Genomic DNA, 24,594 nt, shown 5'->3' with positions numbered 1-24,594 from the left:
GGTATGGGGATAGAGGACTAAGGATGAAATGAATTATAGTCTGAGCTTTACTCTATATAGTATTATCTAGAAATAGCAGTCTATTGCTTGTTTAATTCATTATCTGTCGAATGCACTGGATGCTCTTGTAAGGCTTCAGTTAAGTTATTCTATGGCAATTTTTACATGATAAGCTATGGGCATGTGTCAGCAAGCAACAAATCCCAATGGTTTTGATGGTAATGTAGACGATTCAGCATATCGTCAAGAGTTAAGCAGCATTGGGTTAATATAGTTAACTAACAACCATAGTACATGTATCTAAACCAACTCAATTATATAAGCACTTATGATTTCGATAGAGAGGCGCTACCTACCTATTTATACCCATATCTGGCTTTAGACCTGGTCTGTCACTTACTACTTAGTCCGCACTTATGTAATACTCCTTCTCAATAACTTAACTTGGTAAGTTAAGTCAATGCTTTCTACTACTTATTACCTGGCAAGTATACTGCAACTTAATTTTATAGGTTATCACCATAAGAAATATGCAGAGTGGGCTATTTCTGCATTGAGTTTTAAGCATTTTCCTACTGCTATGATAAAAGACACTCAAGACCCTGGGCGTATCACGACTAGACGCATCACAATGGAGCCGAGGAGGTGGATGCCACGCACTTTGTATATATTGGTCACCCTCTTCTGCTAGTTGCAAGTAAAGAAAACCCTGTCCATGGCCCTTTCGCTTCCACACACTCTTCTACACTTCATTTTCATCAATCAAAACCTCAAGTTGACACCCCTGAACCTCTTCAACCATCTCCCTCCAAAGCCTAACCACGTCTTCGGCCGGTTTATATCCCGGCAAGCTCCCCCAATGGGCGGTAGCAATACGTCTAGTTGCATCGTATTTATACAAGAAGGCATGATATCTGTGGCCCCAGTGTCTTGCCCCGTCAAACGTCACAAGATACAGCTCCCGCAATGCCGGCATCCGCCGCGCCGCCCGGGCTACACTTCTGTGGATTTGATCCATCTCCGCCGCCACCGGCACGGTCCGGAAGGCGTGCTCGTACATGTCCTCAGGCGCTGGCACCTCTATGCACAGACTATCTTGGTCGTACTCGTCGAGGTCCACCACTGGCTCAGGGCGGTCGCGCGGCGAGTCCTCCGGATTCCGCTCCAGCAGCCACGTCCCGTGCGGTGTCACCGCTGCGTACTCAACCTCAAGCCGCTCGAGGTGTGGCCATTCGCTTGCCGCTTCCTCGTCGTCAGAAACCGCTGGATAGAACACCTCTGGCGCGATCACGAGGTCGAAGAGATACAGCTCCTTGAGCTGCCGCGCCCAGATCCGCAGGCCGCGCGCGAACGCATCGTCCGCCCCGCGCGCATTGATAAGTCTCGGTGGGCTGCTGGCGTGGTCTTTCGGTGCCTCGTAGCTGCATGAGAGTCTCACTTCAGCGTCTGGGCAGTGCATTCGGGTGAGGGCATCGCCTATCTCTATTTGGAGAGAGTGAGCGGCGCATTACACAATTTTGGCTCGCATAGTTTGAGCAACTTACCGTCCCGCAGCCGTTTGCGCAGATCCAGATCCTTCTTCTCGTTCTCCCAGAAGTTGATATTGATCTTGTTAACATTAGGCAGGCTGTTAACGATGAGCGCCCATGCTGGTGCGGAGATGTGCCGCTCCTTGCCTGAGATTAGCTCTGAGACGCTTTCGACGACTGGCAGCTCGGTGGCCGGGAGCAGCTGGAGGATAGAGTGGATGTATCGGTAGCTGAAGATGTCGCGGTTCCTGAAGTCCCGATCTCGCCTCGTCATCTCTGCCTCGCCGCAATGGCGAACGTCGCTAGGCGAGAAGGCCGTGATGCGGAGCGATATGCCTTCCCTATCAAGGCCGTTGCCTCCAGGTGCCCACCGGCTGAAGACGTCGAAGAACAGCCGCAGCGTCTCGCTGAAGATGGAGCTGTTGCGCTCATTCTCCTCGGCCGTCTCAAAGTCTCCGTACACCTCGATGCCATACGACTCCAGCTCCACGTTGAGGTTAACCGTGCAGACGTATGCCTGACGCCGCGGGCACACGATACGGTCGACGTCGATGAGGCGGGCCCGGTTCAGCCGCAGGTGTTGGAACGTTTGGCGCTCAACTAGATCCCGCCATTCCCTGCAGACGACGGCATATTGGGCAATGCCGGGAAGGTTAGCACAGATGGGCCGGCGGCGGTTGGAGCGCCGGTAGAGCAGGTCATCAGGCTGCCAGCAAACCAGCTCGACAATGCGGTTCGTTATCTCTGCGGGCAGGGGCCATTTGTTCTGTGTCATTACTTCTCAGGCGCCACTGTGGGCTAGAGGTCAGATAGTTTAAAGTGCGAATACGATTGTACGGATTAGCGGCAATGCGAGTTTAAATATTAAGGTTGAGTGAGCGCGGGGCCGATGATGGTTTAAATATTGGCTTGAATAGCCAGGATAAGCTTGATGTTGACGAACCAACATAGAGTTGTATCGAGATAATCAAATCGGCCATAGCATCGGAATCAATTACGGACCGAAGGACCAATAAGGAACCTTGGTCTAGGAAAGCTAAAGGAATCAGCTTTCGTTATTAAATAAGGGATATCAACAGGATACATGTATATAATATACACCATATTACTCCGTACACTCATTTACCCGAACTTTGCGTGGCACCTCATGGCTGTCGTTGCACCCTCGAATGCAGGCCAGAGGTGATATTTTCCATTCAAGTAGTCCCAGCGCGTGTGGGTTCAAAATTAACATACGTCTTTCATTCTTGGATGATCCTTGAATGCGCGGTCTCTTCATGTCCGCGTGGCGTGGCTTGAAGCATCGTCCATTTAACATGCTTACATAGCAGGTAAGCTTAACCATTACATGGAGTAGCTCGCATTGGATCTATATATACCCATGGAAACTTAGATCGATGGGGAATCGCTTCGCATTCCATTATATTTTATGTGGTCGGTACTATTCCGAACTTGCAAAAAGCTTACGACTACCCAAGCCTCATTTTTCTCCCGTATTCATTACTAATTACAAGTCCCAGGTTCTAAATTTTAACCTAGGTTCTTTACGATGTCTATTTTGCCGAAATCAATCTTACCAATTCATCTTTCTCACCGCTGTGAGAAATCATCTCCTTGAACAAACCGTTCTCGATCTCTAGCAACTCTTTTGGAGTACCAAACTCCGCAGTCACACCGTCTTTGATCACCAGTATCCGATCAAAATCCACCACAGTGCTCAATCGATGCGCAATAACAAGCAGTGTCGAGTCGGAAAATTCCTGACGGATCGAGTCCTGAATCAGTCTATCCGTCTCCATATCGACAGCCGAAGTAGCCTCATCCAAGAGCAAAACCTTTGGACGCGACAAAATTGCACGTGCAAGGCAGAGTAGCTGCTTCTGGCCTTGAGAAAGGTTGGAACCACCAGATGCAACAGGGGACGAAAGCGAGAGAGAGGAATTTGCTTCTGTGTCATTCTCGGTGGCAGTGGGAGCAGATGAGACCGAGTGCTCCTCGAGAACCTGTTCAGGAGCTGGTGTGCCTGGGTTCGAGGAAATGAGATGGACCCGCATCAAGGCTTTCTGGAGTTCGTAGTCACTAAATTGGTTGAAGGGATCGAGATTCGTGCGGATGGTACCCGAAAAGAGGAAAGGATCTTGTGGAATAATGACTAGACGAGTGCGCAAATCAGAGAGTTTGATCTTGGAAATATCGACGCCGTCAATCGTAATGCTGCCTGACCGAGTTTGAAGAAAGCGGAATAGGGCCAGTGAGAGAGTCGATTTTCCTGGTTCATGTTAGAACAACGTATGCGCAGACGTTAGGGGAAAAGAGGTGAAGAATAGGGTTGGGGTCTACTGTGTGCGAGAATTCAGATCAACGGGACTTACCTCCACCGGTTCTACCCACGATTCCAATCCGCTGATTGCGTTCGGCAGTAAAGCTCAAACCCTTCAGAATAGAGGGCAAGCCTTCCGCGTAGCCCACTTCCAGGCTCTCAACCTCTATTCTGCCCTCCTCAGGCCAGCTTGCACGCACATCCTCTCCGTCTTGCTTTTCGATCTCCAGATTCTGGTACTCAAAGATACGCTCCGTCGCATTCATATCAAGTTCTGTCTGAGTGGACACTGAGATGCCCCAATTAATAGCATGTCCAAAGTTCAATGCAAAAGAGAGAACAAAGCCGGCTAAACTGGCATCAATGCTGGGTGTGGTAACAACGAAAATGCCAACAACAGCAGCAAACATGGAAGCCGTAATGCCGATACGAATCATGAGCCACATCCGGAAGGCAGAGATATACCAGGTGCAAGCTGCCCAGTCATCAATAAGACCGAATATTCTGTTAGTAAACTCGGGTGCCTTCGAGAATGCTCTGATGGTGGATAGACCGCTGAGCGAAGACGCGAAATGTGAGATGACGGGAGATTTGTTTGTGGATTCGAGTCTTTTGATGGTTCGTGCTGCCGCCATATACTGTTGAGCGTAGAAAGCACAAGCTACGAGCAGAGTGATGGCAACGAAGATCATGAATGGTGAAACAAAAAGTGCTGCTACCAAAATGCCCAACATTTCCCAGGTTACAGTGGCAAAGTAGTAGAAGTTTGTAGCCAGCGAGGAGTCCATGCTGGTGAAATCACCAGTGAACCTATTCAAGATTCTTCCCGTCGGAACAGTATCCAGCCACCGGAGTGGTGCTCGAAGTACACTGCGCAAAATACCCTGGAAAATCTTCCGTGACGCACGGAGTGAGCCGGTGTAAACGCAATAGAGACGACTGACGGATACTAAAACGGAAATCGTTGATATTAGGCAGTAAACTCCGAGATAGAACCAGAGGCTTCTAGTCTGAGCCTCCATTTGAAAGCCCGTAGCCACATTGGTCAAGTTAGCAGAGTTCATAGGCTGGTTGAAAAACTGTGTCTGTAATGTCTTTCGATATTGATAGACCATAACGTGCATGCTGCTGTCGACCTGCTCATACGAACTAGCCCATATTTTGATCCAGTACGCACGACCAAGCGTAAGACCTTGGGCCACGGCAAACAGAAGGATAAGAAAAGACCAGAAAGGCAGCCCGCTGAAAGATTTGAGGTACCCAGTATAGACCGCTGTTTTGACTCTTCCGACCTCTCGCTTCTCATCTTCAACAAGCTTCTTTGGAGCCGCCTTGTCTTTAGGTGTAGAATCCTGCGATGGGGTCGTTGCAGGTTGTCCCGATTTTGTGTTACCATCTCTTTGAGCCTCCTCAGCCTCATCGGCCTCAATGATGTGATCTAGGACTCCGGTGCGTCGCAGTTCCTCTACTGAGCCTGAATGTTCGACAACTCCATTGACAAGATGCACAGCGTAATCCGCACGCGGAAGGCAGAGCGAAGAATGGTGAGTAACCAAAATTCGAGTTCTGCCCTTCGCAAGCTCACCAAGCAGTGCGTTTGCAAACACGTGCTTCCCAACGTGTGCGTCAAGAGCGCTGAAGACATCATCGATAACCATAATACCGGCCCTAGAGTACAATGCTCGTGCCAAAGTCAGTCGCCACTTCTGTCCACCGCTCAGGGTCACTCCCTGAGCTCCGACCTCAGTTTCATCACCATCTTCAAACAGACTGAGATCCTGGGATAGAGCACAAGCATGAAGAACTTTCTCGTATCTGACGGGGTCGAATGGGAGGCCAAAGAGGACGTTGTTCTTGATTGTAGCGTTCTCAATCCAAGGTGTCTGAGAAATAAAGCAGATGGCAGTAGGAAAGATCCAGTTAGCAGCGGTTGCTTTGCTATCAAATCGTTGGTCAGGGGGAGGAGCTCTTGGGGCTTGAATATAACCACTAAGAACTTCTGCCTCGCCCAAGATGGATGCAAGGAGAAGTGATTTTCCAGATCCAGTAGGTCCAGAAATAACGCTCAGGCTATTATTGGGAAAGTCAAGGTTGAGCTTGCGCAGAGCAAATCGGTCATCTGTGGGATCTCCAGAGCCAAAAGGAAAAGTGATTGTCGCATCGTGGAAGGACACGGCGGGACCCGGATGGACGTTTTCGGTCTTTTCTGGCGTGCGAAAGAACTTATCGATTCTGTCACAGCTGACTTTGGCATTGATGGCCGTAACTAACAACAGTGGGATGTGAGCCACGATTCCTTCTAGGAACATGAATAGAGTAATTGCTGTAAAAGCGACTGAAGGCAGCAGCGTCCCGTTGATGTAAGAATAGGTAGCCAAAGAAAGCGATGTCAAGACAATGGGAGTAAACTCAGAAGCGATAGCCATGTAAATGTTGTTGATTCTCGTCCTCCAGAGCATCGAAAGCTCCTCTTCACGGACATTCTCAATCTTCTCCGTCCATTGAGTTTCGATTGCGGAAAACTTGATCTGTCTGATTCCTTGAAGAGCTTCTGTAATGATTGTAGACCTCTTGTCACGAAGCTTCATCAGAATCTTTTGGTTGCTGCCGTATCGCGCTGCAAGAGCTCTGTTGATGGGAAAGAGAACCACAATTCCCAGCATTCCTGCGCACAGGCTTTGCCAACCAACAAGATGCAACAAGAAGACGGTAATGATGGTAAATTGTCCTCCGCAGTTGACGTACTGCCCACTCTGAGACCCAAATCTTGCGATGGCGTCGCAGTCGACCGAGAACATATTGACAATGTCCTGCTGGGACCTCATGTTTGATTGCTTATCTTCCTCATTCTCCTCTTCGTTATTGGCAGCGTCTGAATCCGAAGACTTTTCCTTGGGAATATGAAGCGAATCCTCCATTTTCATCAACTTCTCGTACATCATTCCAGTCAAAGTTGATCTCAATGGCACAACAATATCAGCCATCTCGGACCACATGACTCTGGAGTCGACCAAACGCGAGCTAATCGTAGCAGCGACAATTGCACCAACCCATTTCCACGCGACTGGATCAATGGTATCGAAGTTTTCGCGAGTCTCGAGGTGACGAAGTAATTGCAGGTTCGCAAAGGCCGGGGCGACATCAAAAAAGTTTGTGAAAAGAAGAGCCGCCCACATCCAAAGGAATCGGTAACGGAACTTCCACATAATGTGTGCCCATAGCGGGAGGCGATCACTCTTGAAGATGATGTTCTTAAAGTTCGCAGTAGCATTTTCTGATCTCACCATATGGTCCATTGATGGTAGGTCAGAATTCTCAAACTTCTCTGTGCCTGCTGCCCGGAGCACATCCAGGCCCCAGTCAAAGCTATATCTCGACCAAAGACTGAATGTCCTTTGTGAGTCAACGACTCTTCCATCTGGGCTGTACACATCTGGGCGCCGTTTAATGGAAGCGATTGTCGCGATCAAAGCTAGAGCTGCACCGATCTGGACCCAGATCAAGATTGAGGTAACAAAAAGTCCATTATGGATACGAGAGCTGAGGCCGCCGATTGCATTAAGACTGACTGAAGCAATACCAATGATCAAGAGACACGTCTTCAGACTCGATGTTGCGCTGTCGTATCTCGCCACTGGTGTCATTTCTCGTGACGCAACTACAAATTGCAAAAGCAGAAGTATCTAGAGTCGTCAGCTTCAAACCCCAGATTTTCTGCGATGGCAGCTTACCCAGGCAAAGAAAAGCAAGGATACTCCCACCAGAGCTATCCCGGAATGACCAGGTGCGAATTCATGCTGAACGACGGTGAAAATGGCATCCGCGCACGATGTTGCAATTGCTGCCACAGTAATAACAAATATAGCGATGAATTGAGCTTTGTTCGAGAATCGAGCTATTGAGTCTTCATTTGCTGCTCCATCTTCATCCTCGTATAAGAGCCCGTCTTGCGGTTGATTCTTGGCACGAGTAATCACAACAAGCCTTCGAAGATACGGAAGGGAGTACAGAGCAACTAAAAATGCCAAGCCTGAAGCCGCATATTCTGGCTCGTAAACTAGTCTCATCGTGTGAGCCCAGTTGTCTACCTTACCATTTCATGAGATGCAGTTGCAATCAGAATCAATGTGAAGATGGAATTTTGACTTAAAGATATTTAAATAATACACCGATATCAATTTCGCGTTCGTACTTCCGTGGAGGATTCTTGTCACCGCGTGAGTCAACTGATCTGATCTAGACTCGATGTGGGAGGTACTTTTGTCCGCTTTGCCTCCTTATTCGTCAGCCCGTCTGGCCTTAGTACAAGGCTTTGGTGGTGGCTCATATATAATTCACGCTTCCTCAAACGGCGTGAATTCATCAATTATAGAGCTTTGAAAGCCTTTTCAAACCGGCTGCCCATTTTTTGCATACTTTATAAGCATTTCTTGGATTGAAAGGTTGGAATTGTGAAATACATAGATACTGACCACCATTCCAACATTTGAACATATACGAGTACATGTATGTGCTCCGTACTTCGTCCGTAATAATTGTGCTGCCTTATCAACTTACTAATCCGTGCCGCACTAGTGAATCCTTCTATGTATACGAAGTGAAGAAGTAACGGACGCTAGCTTTTTAATACGCCTGGACAACGATGATAACTCCTATTAGCTTCGGCTGCTAAAGGTGTTTGTGGAGATACTACTCCTCCGTACTGTAGCCGTTCTACCCGTTGACTCCACCTTTGGTTGTAAACTCGGAGTAATTTACCCCAATCAAGCTGGAGAATCGGAGTAAGCAATCTATATTCGATGATATTATCCGCGTGTAGCGCATTCCATCGTTTCACATGATGCTAACAACCCTGAATATTTAGACTCACTTGGAGTCACTTGGTCTCTTATCATGTCTGCAATTGGCGATTGTGGAAAGTCGTGCCTTGAGTCTTAAAGTATAATTTCCCACGTAGAAAGGGATGATCGATTGAATTCAACCGTGGGTACTGTGAGCTTCCCACCTCCGCTTGGAATACGGATACTGCGTGAAGATATATAATAGAATGCAATGCATTCCTTACGTTACAGGCATTATACGAGAACGCATCATATAATTAACTACAATATCATTTAAGTGCCCTGCATCGTTCGTGCAAGCGGTGTGCCGAGGCTATGCGATTGAACTTGCAGACATCGCAATCGCAATCGCAGTCAATCGGAGGAGAGATGACTCAATGTTATTTCATGGGGCTTATGACTTTGACTCATCTATATGATCTGTGGCTTTCATAGTAGTTGTATTGCTTGATGTAATCATACTGCGTAAGGCCGACGTATAGACGACGAAAGTTCTGACACGGGCTGATATGTATTTGAAGCGCCAATGAGTCTGCTATGTTAAATACCTTTAATACGGGCGACTCTACTATTCCCCATGAACAATATGAGTACACTTTCTGGCCAAATTAACGCCTTTGATGTACTACTTGTAGGTTGAGTACACTCTCCATTGTGATGGATATTGTCATCGAGTCGCGCCGACGTTTTGGACTGCCCGAGCCAACTGGAGCCTTCTCTCCTGCCAGATCACTCATCCCTCCGCAATATCTACCTCATCACCTCTACATAGCAAAACGATCATCGGACTATCGTTCACTCGAAAATTATCGATCAACTTGATGGATCCGTTTGAAGTTGTGTTCCATTGCCACACACTTCCCAAGTGGTACCTGACAAGGGTTTCATGCAGCCTCAATCGAGAATCCCCAGCTTCGATCCTCGTTTCAACTTAGATTTCCCCGGATTACGACTCTAAAATGGCAGTATACCTTGGCATGAATGAAGCATAAACTAGCTTATTGCTAATTTTGGGACTTTCTTAATGCAGCGAAATGGGGCGGGGATGGTACATGTATTTCCCCTCTCTTGTTCAAGAGACATTCGTAGAGGCTTGCTTACTACGAAACAGCACGCACGCTTAGCAAAAGTCCAATATTTGTGAGCAAAGAGTGATGAGTGCTAAGCAGATTAGGAGCGGTTGGTTGACCGTGGTTAACCACAAAACCCAGGCAGCAAGTTCATCAGACACCATCGTGAAGCGCCCGTCATTTCAACATCGCACAGAGATAAGAGTGTCCATACACGATGTCACATGCACGATGAATGCTCCCTTCGAGGCATTTTGCCGGTACATTATCCTCCATCCTGCGCATATGATCAAAGCCTAACATCCTACATCAAGGCACAGCCAACCATGATAGAACATTACCTGGAGCCCAGAGTATTGCCCACATGGGCGAAATCACTGCTATGCTATCATCGTGGGTTGGGGGAATGAGATAGCAAATGCCAGATTATTTCCGGAGCCGACTCGGCCGTGCTCCGCATCTCATGTAAGTGCCGACCATGAGCTCGCAATTTTCATCTGCATTGCATCAGCGCCCATGATGACCAATCCAGATGTGCCCATATAATTCGCTACATATAGGCTCTTTCCTTGCTGACGCCAATAATCTATTCATATTGTCAGATGAGAATGAACATGCTCTTGGGAATGTACTTTGATCGCCTTTGCTAGCTGCGTCATTTCTAAACCGTCCGCCTTCTGTTGCTATTAATTTGACGTAGTTATAGCTTCGTGCGCCGGTACACAACCCAACGCCATGACTCGGGAGGACGACGTTGAGACCCAATCAAATCATAATGAAAACACACCTCTGCTTGTAGGGGAGCAATCGGAACAATCCCGGCTGGAGCAGCGAGAGAACGAGAAGTCGAATCGCTGGTACCTATGGAGGATCTTCTGGGTAATTGTCGCTGCTCTTGTCCTTGCCGTGTTTATCAAGGGCTGGATTGACGCAGACGGCGATGTCAATGTTAGTGTCACAAACAGATATTTACTAGCTACTCTATTGGTATATCTAACCAAGATTGATCAGTTTGACTTGAAAGATGCGCTCAGGAAAGCGCTTGGTGGAGGTTTAAGTGGCGCAGCCGCCATGGTTCTGCAGGTCTTGCTTTTGATGGTATCACCTCACCTGCACACTCATTTCCCTTGTCATTCTCAGTGCCTGGCCAAGACTAAACAATTTGGTTCTTGTATAGCCTCTTCGAACGATTATGAACTATCAGTACCGTTTCGGAACTTCATTCTCTAGTGCCTCGCAAATACTCTACGCTAATGGAGGATTTGGACGATATTATTCGGGTATCGGAGCCGCACTTATACAAGGTAAAGCACCTTTCACTTCCTCCGTAAACATTTCCCGTGGTTGACTCTTGATGCGTCGAAATGCAGGACCTGTTGCCAGGTTTGGAGACACAGCCGCCAACGCCGGAATCTTGGCCTTGCTGCAGTCCAACTCATATCTGAAACACCTGCCTTCTCTCGGAAAGACTGTTTTTGCCTCCCTTTGGTATGCTCACATCCGAAAATTTATCTAATATCAAATGAGATACAAATTACTGAAATGTAATGCTAAGCGCTGCTGGCTTCCGAATGATCCTCACGCCCGTCGATACTCTCAAGACAACACTTCAGGCACAAGGCTCTGGTGGAACTGCCCTACTTCGCCAACGTATCAAACAGCATGGCATTGGAACTCTGTGGTGGGGAGCATTTGCTACCGCGGGAGCAACGTTCGTGGGACACTATCCATGGTTCGCAACGGTACGATGGGCCTGTATAATCTCTCCTGCAAATTGACGACAGACTTGCTCACATCGTCATAGTATAATTTGTTGATCGAAGTCATCCAAGAACCGCCGAAGAGCGACTTGTTTCTTTGGTTACTGCGCCTAGCTTTCATAGGATTCGTCGCATCCATCATATCGGACTCTGTGTCTAATTCACTGAGAGTAATAAAGACATACCGGCAGGTCAACGATACCAAAGTCTCATATGGTAAGCATCCCCGAATTATGGTGTCCTATTTTACCACGTGGTTTTACATTATTGATCGCGGCTGTATAGGAGAGGCAGTGCGACTGGTGGTCCGGGATGACGGAGTATCAGGGCTGCTTGGCCGAGGACTGCCAACCCGCATCTTGAGCAATGGCCTCCAGGGACTGCTATTTTCCATTCTATGGAAGCTATTCTTGGATATGTGAGTCTGCTCAAATACTTTTGATTGTAGATCCATAGCTGACTAAAGTTTCTGTAGCTGGGAACAGATGACAAGGTCCTAACGAAAGTCTGGATATAATTTTCAGATTTTTCACCTGAGAGTAGGCATCTTTCTTTCGACCCAGCATAAGGTGGATACACTGCAAAAGGCACAAAATGTTTAAGATAATGCAAATACCAAACGATATACGGCAAAGAATGAACGTACATAATGTTGATCAATAGTAGCACGAGAGCATATGGCAGACCACACTAGTAAATGGCATCCCCAGGAGTACTAATACATAAGTAGCTATGTCAATAATAGGGAGGATTCTAGACAAGTAGCGACATCTAAATCGCTAGATTTCCTTTGCTAGGGAAGAGATATCACCCATCAGGTTCGTCTTACCGGCATTCTCGATGAGACGCGACTAGCTGTGCCTCGTAACGGAGGCCCATACAACAACAGTCCACGCCCTGGGTTACCACATCCACTCACGACTTCAGGCGCCAAGCGATGGGAACCGTTATTGGCCTGTGTTGCCTCACCGACTTCTTGATTCTCGCCGCCGTGGCGGGAGGCGGCAGTTGACAAACAAATCTGCGACAGTGCGCGGTCCCACCAACCCGTTGCGCATAAGACGGGAACGGCATAATGCAGTATTCACGGGGAGACCGAATGAGAATTAATATTGAGGCTTCCGTGTCATGCGGCTGAGTGAAGCTGCGCACCAACAATTGTGAACAGAGTGGTCGGAAATGCAGTCTCCCGACTAGGCAGACGTAAGGTAGCTGTCTACTTGATTTATTTCAGATTTGAAAGCTCCAGCAAATCTATTGGCGTCCTTCTTGTTCGGCGCGTCCTTCCACCCTGGTTATTCCATTACAAGTTCTCTTCTTACTCCTTTTCTGAATCTGAAAAATCGAAGTCGTCTACCTTTATCATCTTCCTCTTCCTCTTCGGGGCTGCTGTAATCCAAGTTTCCCAAGGGCAGGTATTCGATGTCTGGACAAAAAGTGATTTTTTCAGCCCCAGTGGAATCAAACCTGTCCTTGTCCCACATCACGTATCCATGAGCCAGTGCGTTGAAATCAGACAAGCCAAGTCTCGCCATCACATTACACAGGATCAAACATGGAAGGCTTTCGATTTGACTATGTGGCGGTAGGCCATCTAAGCCATCTGCGAAAGCATCCCTCCTCATTACGAAGGGTTTAGAAGTGGTACTCGCAGATCAGGCAAGGGAGAAAGTGCTAGCTCTTAAGGAGAGTGCGAGAAGTGAAAGAGGTACAGGCTTCTGGGTGAAAACTTTGATGGCTCGCGCTTCCCCATTAGAGGGGGAAGTCGATGTCAACGAGGTACGTGCACATAGACTACCTAAGGATTTTCTACAGCTAGGTACCTGATCATTTCAGCCAAGCCAACTGAATGATTGATCCCAGCACTATTCACACAGCTGTCCTCTTTGTCTCCATAAATGAAGAATCTTCGTGATCGTGGGTCCTTTTTGTTGGTGGCCAGAATGGCAGAACCTTGGGGTGTGCCAATGTGTAGACGTATTCTCTACGCCACAAATTCGGAGCGCCCAGATTTTTCACGCTGTGTTGACTTGTATAGCTCCTTTGCAGTAAAGGATTTGTGTCTCTCAAGCATTTCAATGCATATAGATGTGTCATATGGCATTGGGCTGTGCAAAGGCTGGGGGTTTCAGAGAGGCTTACTTGACCTACTGCGTAGATCAAAATCATAGGTCAAAGATGATTTTTGCCTTCGTTTTCATTGCCTCGATTATTGCCTAGTCCAGTTGCTCGACGGTGGTAGCAAAATAATTGTCAGTTGGTAATGCTCCGAAATCAGTCCGGGCCGCGCACCAAAAAATCCCAAAGCTCATTGTCGTCGTGATCTGTGCTTGCTTCTTCAGCTTGCGTCGATTCTTGTGCGTCTTCTTTGAACGGCGGCTTCCACGTGGCGATCATTTCTTCATCGGTCAACAACTCCTTCAATGGCATCGGGACTTCCAAATTTGAGAAATCAAACTTGGGGAATCCATCACCTTCAGTCATCCAATCCATTGCAGATTGATCGGTCGCAAAATGCCATGTCTCCAAGTCTAAAGATTGGCCAGCAGATGCACTGCTCTCAGACTCCTGTACGCTATGTTGCCCAGGCAAGTTCTCAAGGTTGGCCAGTGAAAGCCCAGCCTTCTGGCACGCCTGAATAATGCGAGAAAGTGCGGTTTGCAAAATCGCTGCTCCAAATCTAGCAAGTGGTAAGTGTGGCCCAATGCATTCAAGTCGGTGGATAGCTCTTTTCAGGCTACTGTACGGTCGCCAGAAAGATTCATAGTACCGCCCAGGATTTGATATCAAGACCACTGCTAACAGGACAGCAGCCTCGAAGGTTGGCAGTGTACAGCCAATGTAGATAGGTGCCTCGGACACATTCATGGCCTGAAATAGCCGCTCCTGACTGTCGAGAATGACGAGTGCGCTGTCGTACACCTGACGCTGACTCCGTTCCCTTGTGAATACGTACGGACGGTGAAGAGCAATTAGAAAGGCATCAACCAAAAAGCAGAGTTGTTCGCGGTGAGTTGGAACAAACGGACACTCAACATCCCATGTAGTATCCGGATCAGGCGTACGGTAGAAACTTGGCAATGTGTTTCTGAATTCAATGGCAAAATTGTGGAGTTCCTTGACTTTTTCCGCATCTCTTGGGATGGGCCCTTGCACTTCCAGGTCTCGAATCTCACAAAGTCGACGTGTTATTTTGAGGCGCAAGATTCGTTCGGTCAATGGACTGGGCCTTTCGAAGTCGGACCTCGCAACTGGGATTCTCGTCAAGCGATCAATGGGAATGTCACAGTCAACTGGAGGGCTGACGGTGCACTCCTTCAGGCGGTTAAACATAGGTTGCCCCTGAAAAAATGCTGCGGAGCTAAAAAGAGTTCAGCCTGGTGTTTATACCACCTCCAGGTATCACTCACACATCAAAGACAAAAACGTTAAGCCAAACACGTTTCCGCATCTCATTCTTCCACAGACAATCGAGAAGCTCTTCTGCGTGACTTGTCACAGGAATTTCAGGTTCACGGTGTAACCCAATAGCCATGGCATCTCTTGAAAAATGCTTGTCAGTATTCGACAAAATAAGATAAACGTGCTGTCATACCTTATGGTTTGACTAGAGTGCGTCCATGCTTGCACCAGGTCACCAGAGTTCAGGAGCCACCAGTCCCTCATAGAGCTGTGTTGCACTCCAATAAGGGTGAGCTTTGCATTTCCAACCATGTTGTACAAAGAAACTCCACAATCACTGTATTCCTTGGATAGTTCGGCAACTGTCTGGAATGGACCAAATTTGAGCTCGTCTATTTTGGCTTTATATGGGCCTGATATGAACTGCAGCGCGATGGCCAAAACTTGAAATATCAGTGCAGGAAAGCATCTAATCTCTTCAGGCAGACCATTTGGGCCTTCCTTAGTCAGTACTTTATGAGCAAGGTCCCACCAACGCCGTAGCTGCTCTTCAAAGAATGTCTGATCTAGCGGTGAGCATAATGAATTGAGATGTAGGAAGAAGAATTCAAATAGCTTGTCGCAATGGTCTTTGGAAGGGATCCGGCGGACGTAACCGTAGTATTCCGAACAATCTTTACTTTGGGTAAGTGGTGCTGTCACCACTGGTGGTGACGAGATGTCAATATGACCAGTCTCTGGGAGAACCTGAAACATTGCATAAGTCTCCGAGCCACAACCGCATACGAGTACAGAGCTGATGCCATACCTTGGTCAGCATTTTCATTGAGCTGAGTGGATCCGCGTCAGAGGATTTATGATCCAGAGTATGGTCACTCTCCGCTGAAACGGCATTTCTGCCGCGAGAAGACGACAAAAGCGTTGCATTTGGTAGGCTTGGCATTCATGAGTACATTCTACTTCATTTGGCTTCAGGGCTCATACAGTGTAGGTTTGCGGGTCTCGTAGCTACAGATATCCTGCGTTCCACGGACCACGCATAGAGTGCATGGAACCTTTCGATCACACTGTCTCTCCAGTTAGTACCAGGCAGCTACATACCTAATGGTTCAGTCCACCTACCTTTTGCTTTCTTTTTCGGCACTCATTACAGGTCAGTATAGATCGGATGCGCTGCCGTGGTCTGGCCATGCTATTCATTGTATCTTGGTTCTTGTTCTTGTGCAGACGTAAAATGTCTTTGTAATACTCCTGCTATCCGGATGTGGTAAAGGGGTTGGTAGTTACAGAAGAGCTGAGGTTTTATTTGCCTGAGGATGACGGCGCTCCACATATGCTCTGCTTCAGGTGGGGTAAGATAGGTAGTTAAAAGTATACGGAGTACGAGTATGTACCTTATTAATAGCAAGAATTTCAGAAGAGGACAAAGCTAAATATATTGCTCCGTCTCCGTCTCCAACAAATCCCAAAGTCGGCCGCCGCTACCATTCTCCAGCCCCTTTTCAATCTGCTTTGGCCTCTTGCCTTCTCGGCCCCAGGGAATGAAGTACTGTCCGTTTTTTTCTGCGTTTACTCGTTCTGAAAGCCCGACAAACAGCTGAGTGAGTGCCCCGTACCGCGGTTCATGCAATAGAGGTGCTGTTACAAGACTTCTGATACGCGAATCCGAAAGCCAATGCCGCTGCAAGTCCGTTTTGAGATGTCCAGGGTTCAGGCTCGTAGCAATGATGTTGTCTTTTGCATACCGCCGCGCCGTCTCCGCTGCCAGGATTATATTCCCAGCCTTGCTCTGCCCATAAGTGGTCCATGAATCCAGCTTTGGGCTATTGATATCATCCCAGCTGATGCCGTCGGGCGACGGTGAGCGTGCGCTCGCATCGGAAGACGCCCAGACGATGCGGGCTTGACCACTTTCGCGTGCAGAGGCGAGCAGCAGGGGCAAAAGTAGCCTCTGCAACACAAAATGTCCGACGACATTGGTACCCCATTGCAACTCGTATCCTTGCTTTGTCTTTGATTCACGAGGAGGAACCATGACGCCCGCATTCAGAAACGCGACATCGAGTTTGGTGGTTTGCTGTTTGAGTGTTTCAATGGCTGGTTTGATGGAGGGTAGGTCCGCGAGGTCGAATACGACAGCGACGATTTTACCGGTCGCCGGAGCGGTTTGTGCGCTTTGAAGTTGAACTGGATTATCTACAATGTCCTTGGTTGCCCTTTCGATGTTTGACAAGCTACGTCCAGCAATGTATACTGTTGCGCCAGCCGAGAAGAGTATCCGGGCAAGCTCTTTGCCAATGCCGGCTGCTCCACCAGTTATGAGGTAGGCTTTGCCGGACAAAGATGGTAGATCCTTTTCTGTAAAGCCTGGTGGAGGAGGAAAGAATTCGGAGACGGTTTGCCTGAATGACATTGTGTTTTGAGTTTGAGTTTGAGTTCGATGAATGCGGCGTATTTTGGGCTGTCGGTGGTGATGCAGTGTAAGAGGACTGTGCTGAAAGAAAACCCCGACGTACGATCAACCCAGAGTGTATTCATCTAGAGGTTAAATTTATTATCAATATAATAGGTTCAATGAAGCTGTAACAGCTGAGAGTGTATTCTTATAACGTATAACTTTTGATACTCTTCCAAGTATTCTGTGGCATCCACACCCCTGCGCGGCCGAGGGTACGGCCGAGGAGCTAGCGCTGGTTGCTTGATCACCCGCGGCTTTAAGATAAGATCTCGAATTCCCAAACTCGGACGACGGCCCAGGGAAAAGCGCCATCAAGCACAGTGTAAGAAATTTCATTATTAGTATCCCATTGCCTTTAGACGCTATATAGTACGCAAGCGTTCTCACCATATTTTGAATCGTTCGCTTGAGAGCGATCAAATATGACGTAGTATGTGCTTGAAACAGGGCTTCTCGATGATAGGACCGATGAGGCTGCTGCTCGAGCGACGCAGTCGCACACGGTTAGGTATACCTTAGCAAGTGTACGATTTATACGTCTACGTACATGTAGGTAGGTAGTCTGGCTTTCAGAGCTAGCATGCTTTCTATAGCCGGCTTATTTTCTAGAGCGGGCCAGCTGAAATTTTGGAGTTGGCTTGATTTCTAGAGCCTGTTAGAGACACTCGTAGGTAAATGCTATTTGAATTGGATTGTACACATACGTGTCCTCTTTTGTCGATGTTGTCTACTCCATATAATACCTACCTAAGGTATGTACTCACCTCTACCTATCTCCTTGAAAAAAACACTTTGGGCTTGCAGTGTTACTTTGAGACTTTGAATTAATCTGGCGCTCATCCAAGAACCTAATTCACTTTTAGAGGAATCTCATTTATTTCGCCAGACTTGGTTCATCCGCTTTTAGGCCTTCTTGTTTTTCAAAATACAGATCTTTGAGAGTGCAAAATGAGCCACCGTAAACATTTTCTATCCAAAACATACTCTATCTCAATTCTATTACAAAACCATTCCTCAATTTTGTTCATTTGCTTCCATCACTGGACTCGCCATCATTGCCAGAGTCTAATTCCAGGAAATCAAATTCTGCTAGGATGCCTTCAGCTGTTATTCGTGATTCCCCATTCCAATCGAGCATTTTGAACACTATGCTTTCGAGTACATTCTCTTGATCCAACTGAGACTTTTTGAGAGCAACAAACTCCAACCATTCCTCCATCTTCTTCCGAGATGGATCTCCAGGCGTGGAAAGGCTGTGTATCGACCAACCATCCATAATTCTTTCTGGCAAGCCAATCTTGCCAAGTATATAAAGCATCGTAATGCCTAGAGCCCACACATCGCCTGCAAACCCTCGTCGGTTTCCATCAAGCATGTCAGGAGGAAGATACCACGGCGTCCCTCCCGTGTCTTTGTCCTGATTCAATGTAGCCATTCCGAAATCGATAAGAACAGAGCCTCTCTGGGGAGAATATGTAATATTGTGTGGCTTGATATCATTGTGGCTAATGGATTGGCTAACCATATATGTGAAGGCGGATGAAACATCACGGAGTATTTTATAAGCATCAGATAGTGTGAAGGCCGACCCGGTACCACGAGAGAGGGACAGAGGCAGGGCTTCTAGATAGATTGCAAATTGGCGTCCGTCAAATGCCTTGAGATCCACTATGTTTCTCTATATATGGTGAGAAAAGGCTTTAGAATCCGAGACTAGTGTAAGCGTAAGAGGTGAACTTACATGCTTCAACATATCAAGCATCTCCTTTTCTTTCTTCCACATGTCTGCAAAACGAATCACATCGTGCATTGATCCGCCTTCGTATTTAAGGACTTTCGCAACAACTATCTCCGACACAGCAGAATGTCTGCAATAAAAAACACTTGTGTTTCTGTTTTCAAAGATATCGGTCCTTCGCTGTAGTTGATATGTTGCGGGCCCATTTACCGTAGATTCTGAGTAAGAAGTGGCACCACTAGCTTTCGGGGTCCGTATAACTGCCGTGTCGTATTTTTTGAGCTGTAGAAGTGGGACTCCAGCGTTGTGGATCATCTCCTGGATGGATGTAGGCGTTGTGAAGTAGTGGTCATTAGTATCAACATTGCCCGCATTTGTATTGACAGAAACCAGTTCCGTCTCAAATTGATTTCGTCTAGACGTGGTGACAGCATCGTCTCCTAGCCTTTGCCTCTTGGCCCTGTGCTCTCCACTATTGTCGTCGGCGGCTCGTTTGGCTGATGGGACATCAATTGCTTTGTGGATAGCGACAGTAAATTGTCTCTCACGCAGCAAAAACTCAATAAGGTAGCGCTCTGTAGCATCGTCTTCATCGTCATAAATAGAAATCCTCCAAATTCCAGGTTGGATTACATGAGAGCGTCGGTATCTGAGACATACCCGAGTACAGGTGGACGGAGAAGGACTGAGATATGTCAGGTTCACTGGCAGGTCCGTCCAATTTCGTAAAATACAGTCGTCGCTTCCTGGATCGAAGACAATCCGACAAGTCACCCCGACCATAGTTGTACGACTGCTGGGTGGCAGTTCGATTTCGAAATCCACACTCTGAGATTGTTGAAGAACGCCAAAGGTAACCCTGTCGCTGGCTGTGTGTGGGAGCTGAACGATTGGTGAATCATTTTTCGTGCCCTGGGGGTATTTAGGTGACGCAACAATCAGTCGCGCATCAGGCTCAGAGAACGAGGCATCGGTAAGAAGTGTAGTTACTTGCTCAACAGTCGGAGGTTCTGGAATATGGGGTGAGTATTCAGATTCGAGCTCTCCTCTAGCTATGAACGCTGTGAAAACGACGTCTAAGCACGCTTCGATATCCTTGTCACTGAGTGTGGATTCAGAATCTGATTGAGATTGGTCTTGGGTATGTATAGACTGGTGAGTTGACTGCACTACGCCTTGAGTCGCTGGTGACGCTCCGACAGCAACAGAGGTAGCGGCTGCAACAGAGATAGCGGCTGCAACAGAGGTAGTCCCTCGTGGCTCTATTTGTGTGATAGAGGTATGAGAGGATGCATTTACACCATTCGGTTCTTGGCCCTGCTGAGACATGATTGCGATTTGAATGAGAGTGGAGGATAATTATAGAGAAAGCTTTTATAATCTGATGGTAATTAATCAATTGATTCCTTGAGGAGATGCCAGTTCTACTTATACAAAACTGGTGTTTGGGGCGCCGGATTGAATCTCATCGTCGTTGGGAAACACCTGGGCATCCATACCCAATCACGAAGTTGGACAAACAGCAATTGCCGCTAGGTCTTTGTGCTACAGACAAAGATTTGCCTTTTTTACATGGTATCCGGCTATAATGGAGGCTGTGTATGTTCAGGAATGTAGTACAGTAGGCAGAACCCAATCTATGACGGATCTTTTGCAAAGAGATTCACCAACAGCTCAGCATCCACCCATGGGATATGAGGATGGGTGGGTGGTAGAATTAACAGGATCTGTCCCGGATTGATTGATTAGCGGTTATTTTGTACTCGTCTTGTCTAACCACAGCTACAATGCTACAATCGATGGCATAGCAGTAGCATCTACACGGATAGGCTTGTATTGTGTTTGTATGTATGTGACCTTAGGCAGTGACTCAAGGAAGATAATCCATGTTTGTACAAACTCGCCCTAAATCCCGGCAAACGGGTCAGTCTCGCTGCCAAACGCTCCGCACTCCACACAAGCTCTCCATTTAAGCATAACAAACTGCATGCAAACTTAGTGCATCAGATGCCCTTCCGTCAACGCCTCAATATCAAAGCCGTGTGCAGGTCCCACCCCCTACGCGCTGTGAACAAGTTATTGACTGGCTGTGGATAAGGGGCACAACGCTAAAATTAGGCACAAAGGCAGTACGACGCACAGCCATGCCTCACCTGATCACTGCTGGCTTGTTTCTGTGTGACAATCTGTTGCGCGCGCTTAGTAACATAATCTGATTGCTCCTTGGCGGAATACAAAGAATCTCAAGGTGCACAAAGGCCAGCTTCATTTAAAATCTTTCACAGCAGAACCCTCTCGAGCGATTTTCCAGCGGCTCAAAGCATCATCACAACCACAACCACTGCCAGCACGCGCTCCTAAAGTGGACCACATCTCTCAGCTATCCTGACCGACAAACCGCAACCACAGCCGCAGCCGCAACCGCAACCGCAACCGCAACCGCATCCCCAATCGAAAACCAACCGGTACAGCTGTGAATTAGCATCAATGGCTCCCTTCGAGGCTCCAGAGTGGTACCTTCAGAGGACTAAAAACGATCTTTGGAGTGAGACTGTTCCCATAGATATGAGTAATGTCAAAACACAATTGTGGGGGCGGTACTGGAATCGATTCAATACCTTTGCAATTCCAATCATGGATGTGAACAAATATTTCGAAACCGCAATGGCCATCGCCAAGACATCCAGAGATGAGAAGGACTTTGAGAGACAGTTTGATAAAATAAACAAGCAACGGCAGGAAATACTCCTTAAGACGATGAAGACTCTTATGAAGGAAATTACCGATCGAGGGAAAATGATCTTTCCATGCGAAGATGCTGAGGACATAGCCCACGCTGCTTGCCGGACTGGCTGTTTCGACTATTTTATCCGGCTGCTAAACGGCAGCGTCACTGGCTGGGTAAAGGAATTATCAGAGCCCAGTGCAGAGAATGAGGCTCATCTAGGTGATGATACCCTCCAGGACGGCAGCAAGGCTACGCAGAACCCCAATGAAGAAGAGCTGAAGGATCATATCAAATCGACTAAAAATGCTGGTGAAGGGGAGTCAGAAGATGCCAAGAAAACCAAGGACCCCGTTGAAGAAGAGACGCAGAATCCTGCAGAAGAGGACACAAAGGATCGTGTGGAAGAATCTCAGAACCTTGCTCCAGAGGAAACGCAAAACCTTATTCCAAAGGTGATAGAGGATACTGAGGAAGATATGCCACACATGGATAGCCATGGCGTTTCAGCTAATAAGCCTTCGGACTGGGACTGGGAAGCTGACGTTCCTTGGTACTGTGGGTCTCAGTGGCCTGATATTGAATGGGGTTATTACGAAATAGAGGCCGAGAGAAACAGGATGAGGATAGAAAGATTGAGGGAGGAAAAATTGAGGGAGAGTACTGTATTTTCAGGCACCTACGCCGAATACATGGCGTCAAAGTCAAACGACACGGCCCACGAAACTTTCAATCCCGACAAAAGCCAATATCCTTCAGCAGAGCGACTCAAGACACTCAAATCAGGCGACGCACCTATCTCGAATAAGGAAGACAAGCATAGTGGAGCGCAAGGTGCACTGAGAAAGCATCTGAGTGGTCCATCTGGTACTAGAAGCTCTACTCGGGCCAAGAAAAGGGTACGATTCGATGATGATATTGATAGTGATACCATCAATCATGAACCCAAGAGGCAAAAGGTAGAGAACTCTGCTACCGCCACTTCAACACACCAAACTTCTCCTTTAAGCCAACAAACCTCATGTGCAAGCGCTTCCCTAAAGAGAGCCAGGCCTGATGATGATGAGGATGATGGAGACAATGGATTCAAACGCCAAAAGGTAGAGAGCTTATCCTCGACTCCAACGTCTCAAGTCACATCCATCGGATCCGCAGAAGACCACTCAGCAAATAATCCAACGTCGGAAAATCTGTCTAAAACCGCAGAAACCCTAGATACAGATACTGTCATCCACGGTGAACGCCAAGGTCGAAAGAAAGGTTCTATTTCGCCCAGTGCCCGTGAAATGCCGCCTCCTAGCTCCAGTTCATCAAGAAGAAGCAAATGGCCTACGTTTGAGGAGCTGGATCATTCAGGCAAGTCGCATTAGGTGTCGTGATGTTCAAGCGAAAGGACAGGCATAGGATTTGGGGCTGTCGAGAGTTTCCAAGAACATGATCGTTATCCTGGCAGGGCTGGGTGCAGCGGTTAGCCCAGAAGAAACGACGACACGGGGTCCAAGGGAGAGCATGGTCGTTATCCTGGCAGGGCTGGGTGCAGCGGCGTAGCTTGACAATGACAACACGGTGCCTAAAGCAGAACATGGTCGTTATCCTGACAGGGTTGGGTGCAGCGGCGTAGTTCAAGCATCATTAAAGGAGTCGTAAATTTCTGAGAGCATGGTCGTTATCCTGGCAGGGCTGGGTGCAGCGGCGCAGCTCAAAGAAACAACGTCTCTTTTGGTGGGCGGTTTTGGCCATTGTTTCCCTTTTTTTTTTTGGTAGAGTTTACCTTTGTATCTGGAAAAAAAGTGGACGGGGACAAACATCATGAGCGCCTTTGAACCTAATACTAGGCAAAAAGAAGGTATCTAGATGCGCTGTGAAATGGAAATATGTCAGTATTAATGGCTAGGCATTATTGTATTTTACAAGTATCTAATATGACGGGAAAGAAGAGTCAATTTACATCTTGAATTTTATCATATAATCTCCGTGATCACTAACACGGTATTGCATCCATGTTATCACGCCCAGATAGGTAAAGACTGGAAAGTTGGGGGTGAAGCAACTGGTGATGCAATAATACAAACGGATTCCAGTCACGTCTCTAAGTACAGTTTTTAACGTGGAAGACTTTAGAAAACTACCAAAAAACGCACGACAGAGGAAGAAAATGCAGGAAGAACAAAGAAGAAGAGGAGGAGAGAGAGATAATAGGGTGGGGAGGCAAGGGTACTCCACTCAGTTGGATCGCTGGGTAACGCTCCAGAGGAGAGATCTGGTTTACCATTGGTGACTTTGGACTCGAAGCAGTGAATCTGTTGTTTGGACCCGCGACCTGCTCTTGTCCAGAGAGCATTCATATAGGCTAAGAGGCCGGATATCTTCATGCCCTCTCAGCCTCTTTGCCATCGTCGACTTCAGTCTAATTACTTCATCTACATTGCATTCGTCATGTATTTTTAGTGCTATTTTACGTCAGGCAGCATTGCTCTGCTCTCGATCAATTGGCAGCGCATTTCTGCAGTCATCGATAAGGACATTCGTTTGATGGGACTTTTGTTTGAGCTACGATACGCGTCTGCGTCTCAGACTGTCAACCTCGCACCTCTTTCGTCGTAGATTGCGGTGGCGTCTAGTAAGAGCTTCGAAAATCACTTAAAGTGCAGATGCTAGGCCGTATAGCCATTTCCCCATCTGTAGGAGATCTAAACATCAAAGATCCCCATGCTTAGAGAGAGGATCAGGCACAGAAGACGCCGTTCAGTA

At 47.4% G+C, this 24,594-nt stretch overlaps 6 protein-coding genes across 6 annotated transcripts; 2 read left to right on the top strand and 4 right to left on the bottom strand.

The window, feature by feature from the left end:
- Positions 1–3,082: 3,082 nt before the first annotated feature.
- On the bottom strand, positions 3,083–7,493 carry TRIVIDRAFT_43463 (uncharacterized protein; the record flags this gene model as incomplete). The annotated part of the gene is made up of 2 exons (XM_014096133.1): positions 3,083–3,798; positions 3,902–7,493. The coding sequence occupies 2 exons, from the start codon at positions 7,491–7,493 to the stop codon at positions 3,083–3,085; spliced, it is 4,308 nt and encodes a 1,435-aa protein (XP_013951608.1).
- A 3,002-nt stretch (positions 7,494–10,495) lies between these two features.
- On the top strand, positions 10,496–11,942 carry TRIVIDRAFT_160883 (uncharacterized protein; the record flags this gene model as incomplete). The annotated part of the gene is made up of 7 exons (XM_014096132.1): positions 10,496–10,702; positions 10,772–10,858; positions 10,938–11,064; positions 11,131–11,248; positions 11,316–11,502; positions 11,565–11,736; positions 11,806–11,942. 7 exons carry the CDS (start codon positions 10,496–10,498, stop codon positions 11,940–11,942), a joined length of 1,035 nt encoding a protein of 344 aa, XP_013951607.1.
- A 2,197-nt stretch (positions 11,943–14,139) lies between these two features.
- On the bottom strand, positions 14,140–15,588 carry TRIVIDRAFT_1603 (uncharacterized protein; the record flags this gene model as incomplete). The annotated part of the gene is made up of 3 exons (XM_014096118.1): positions 14,140–14,881; positions 14,931–15,062; positions 15,116–15,588. Coding segments are annotated over 3 exons (1,347 nt in total), but the record flags the coding sequence as incomplete, so codon positions are not given.
- A 763-nt stretch (positions 15,589–16,351) lies between these two features.
- TRIVIDRAFT_66322 (uncharacterized protein) lies at positions 16,352–17,335 on the bottom strand (the record flags this gene model as incomplete). Its single annotated transcript, XM_014096131.1, has 1 exon — positions 16,352–17,335. The coding sequence occupies one exon, from the start codon at positions 17,333–17,335 to the stop codon at positions 16,352–16,354; it is 984 nt and encodes a 327-aa protein (XP_013951606.1).
- A 1,069-nt stretch (positions 17,336–18,404) lies between these two features.
- TRIVIDRAFT_226358 (putative serine/threonine protein kinase) lies at positions 18,405–20,447 on the bottom strand (the record flags this gene model as incomplete). The annotated part of the gene is made up of 2 exons (XM_014096130.1): positions 18,405–19,058; positions 19,122–20,447. 2 exons carry the CDS (start codon positions 20,445–20,447, stop codon positions 18,405–18,407), a joined length of 1,980 nt encoding a protein of 659 aa, XP_013951605.1.
- Positions 20,448–21,605: 1,158 nt separating this feature from the next.
- Positions 21,606–23,213, top strand: TRIVIDRAFT_205157 (uncharacterized protein; the record flags this gene model as incomplete). The annotated part of the gene is made up of 1 exon (XM_014096129.1): positions 21,606–23,213. The coding sequence occupies one exon, from the start codon at positions 21,606–21,608 to the stop codon at positions 23,211–23,213; it is 1,608 nt and encodes a 535-aa protein (XP_013951604.1).
- Between the last annotated feature and the right edge of the window lie 1,381 nt (positions 23,214–24,594).

Source organism: Trichoderma virens (assembly GCF_000170995.1).
Source record: "Trichoderma virens Gv29-8 chromosome Unknown TRIVIscaffold_88, whole genome shotgun sequence".
NCBI classification, from domain to species: Eukaryota; Fungi; Ascomycota; class Sordariomycetes; order Hypocreales; family Hypocreaceae; genus Trichoderma; species Trichoderma virens.
This window is presented reverse-complemented; position numbering and strand designations above follow the sequence as displayed.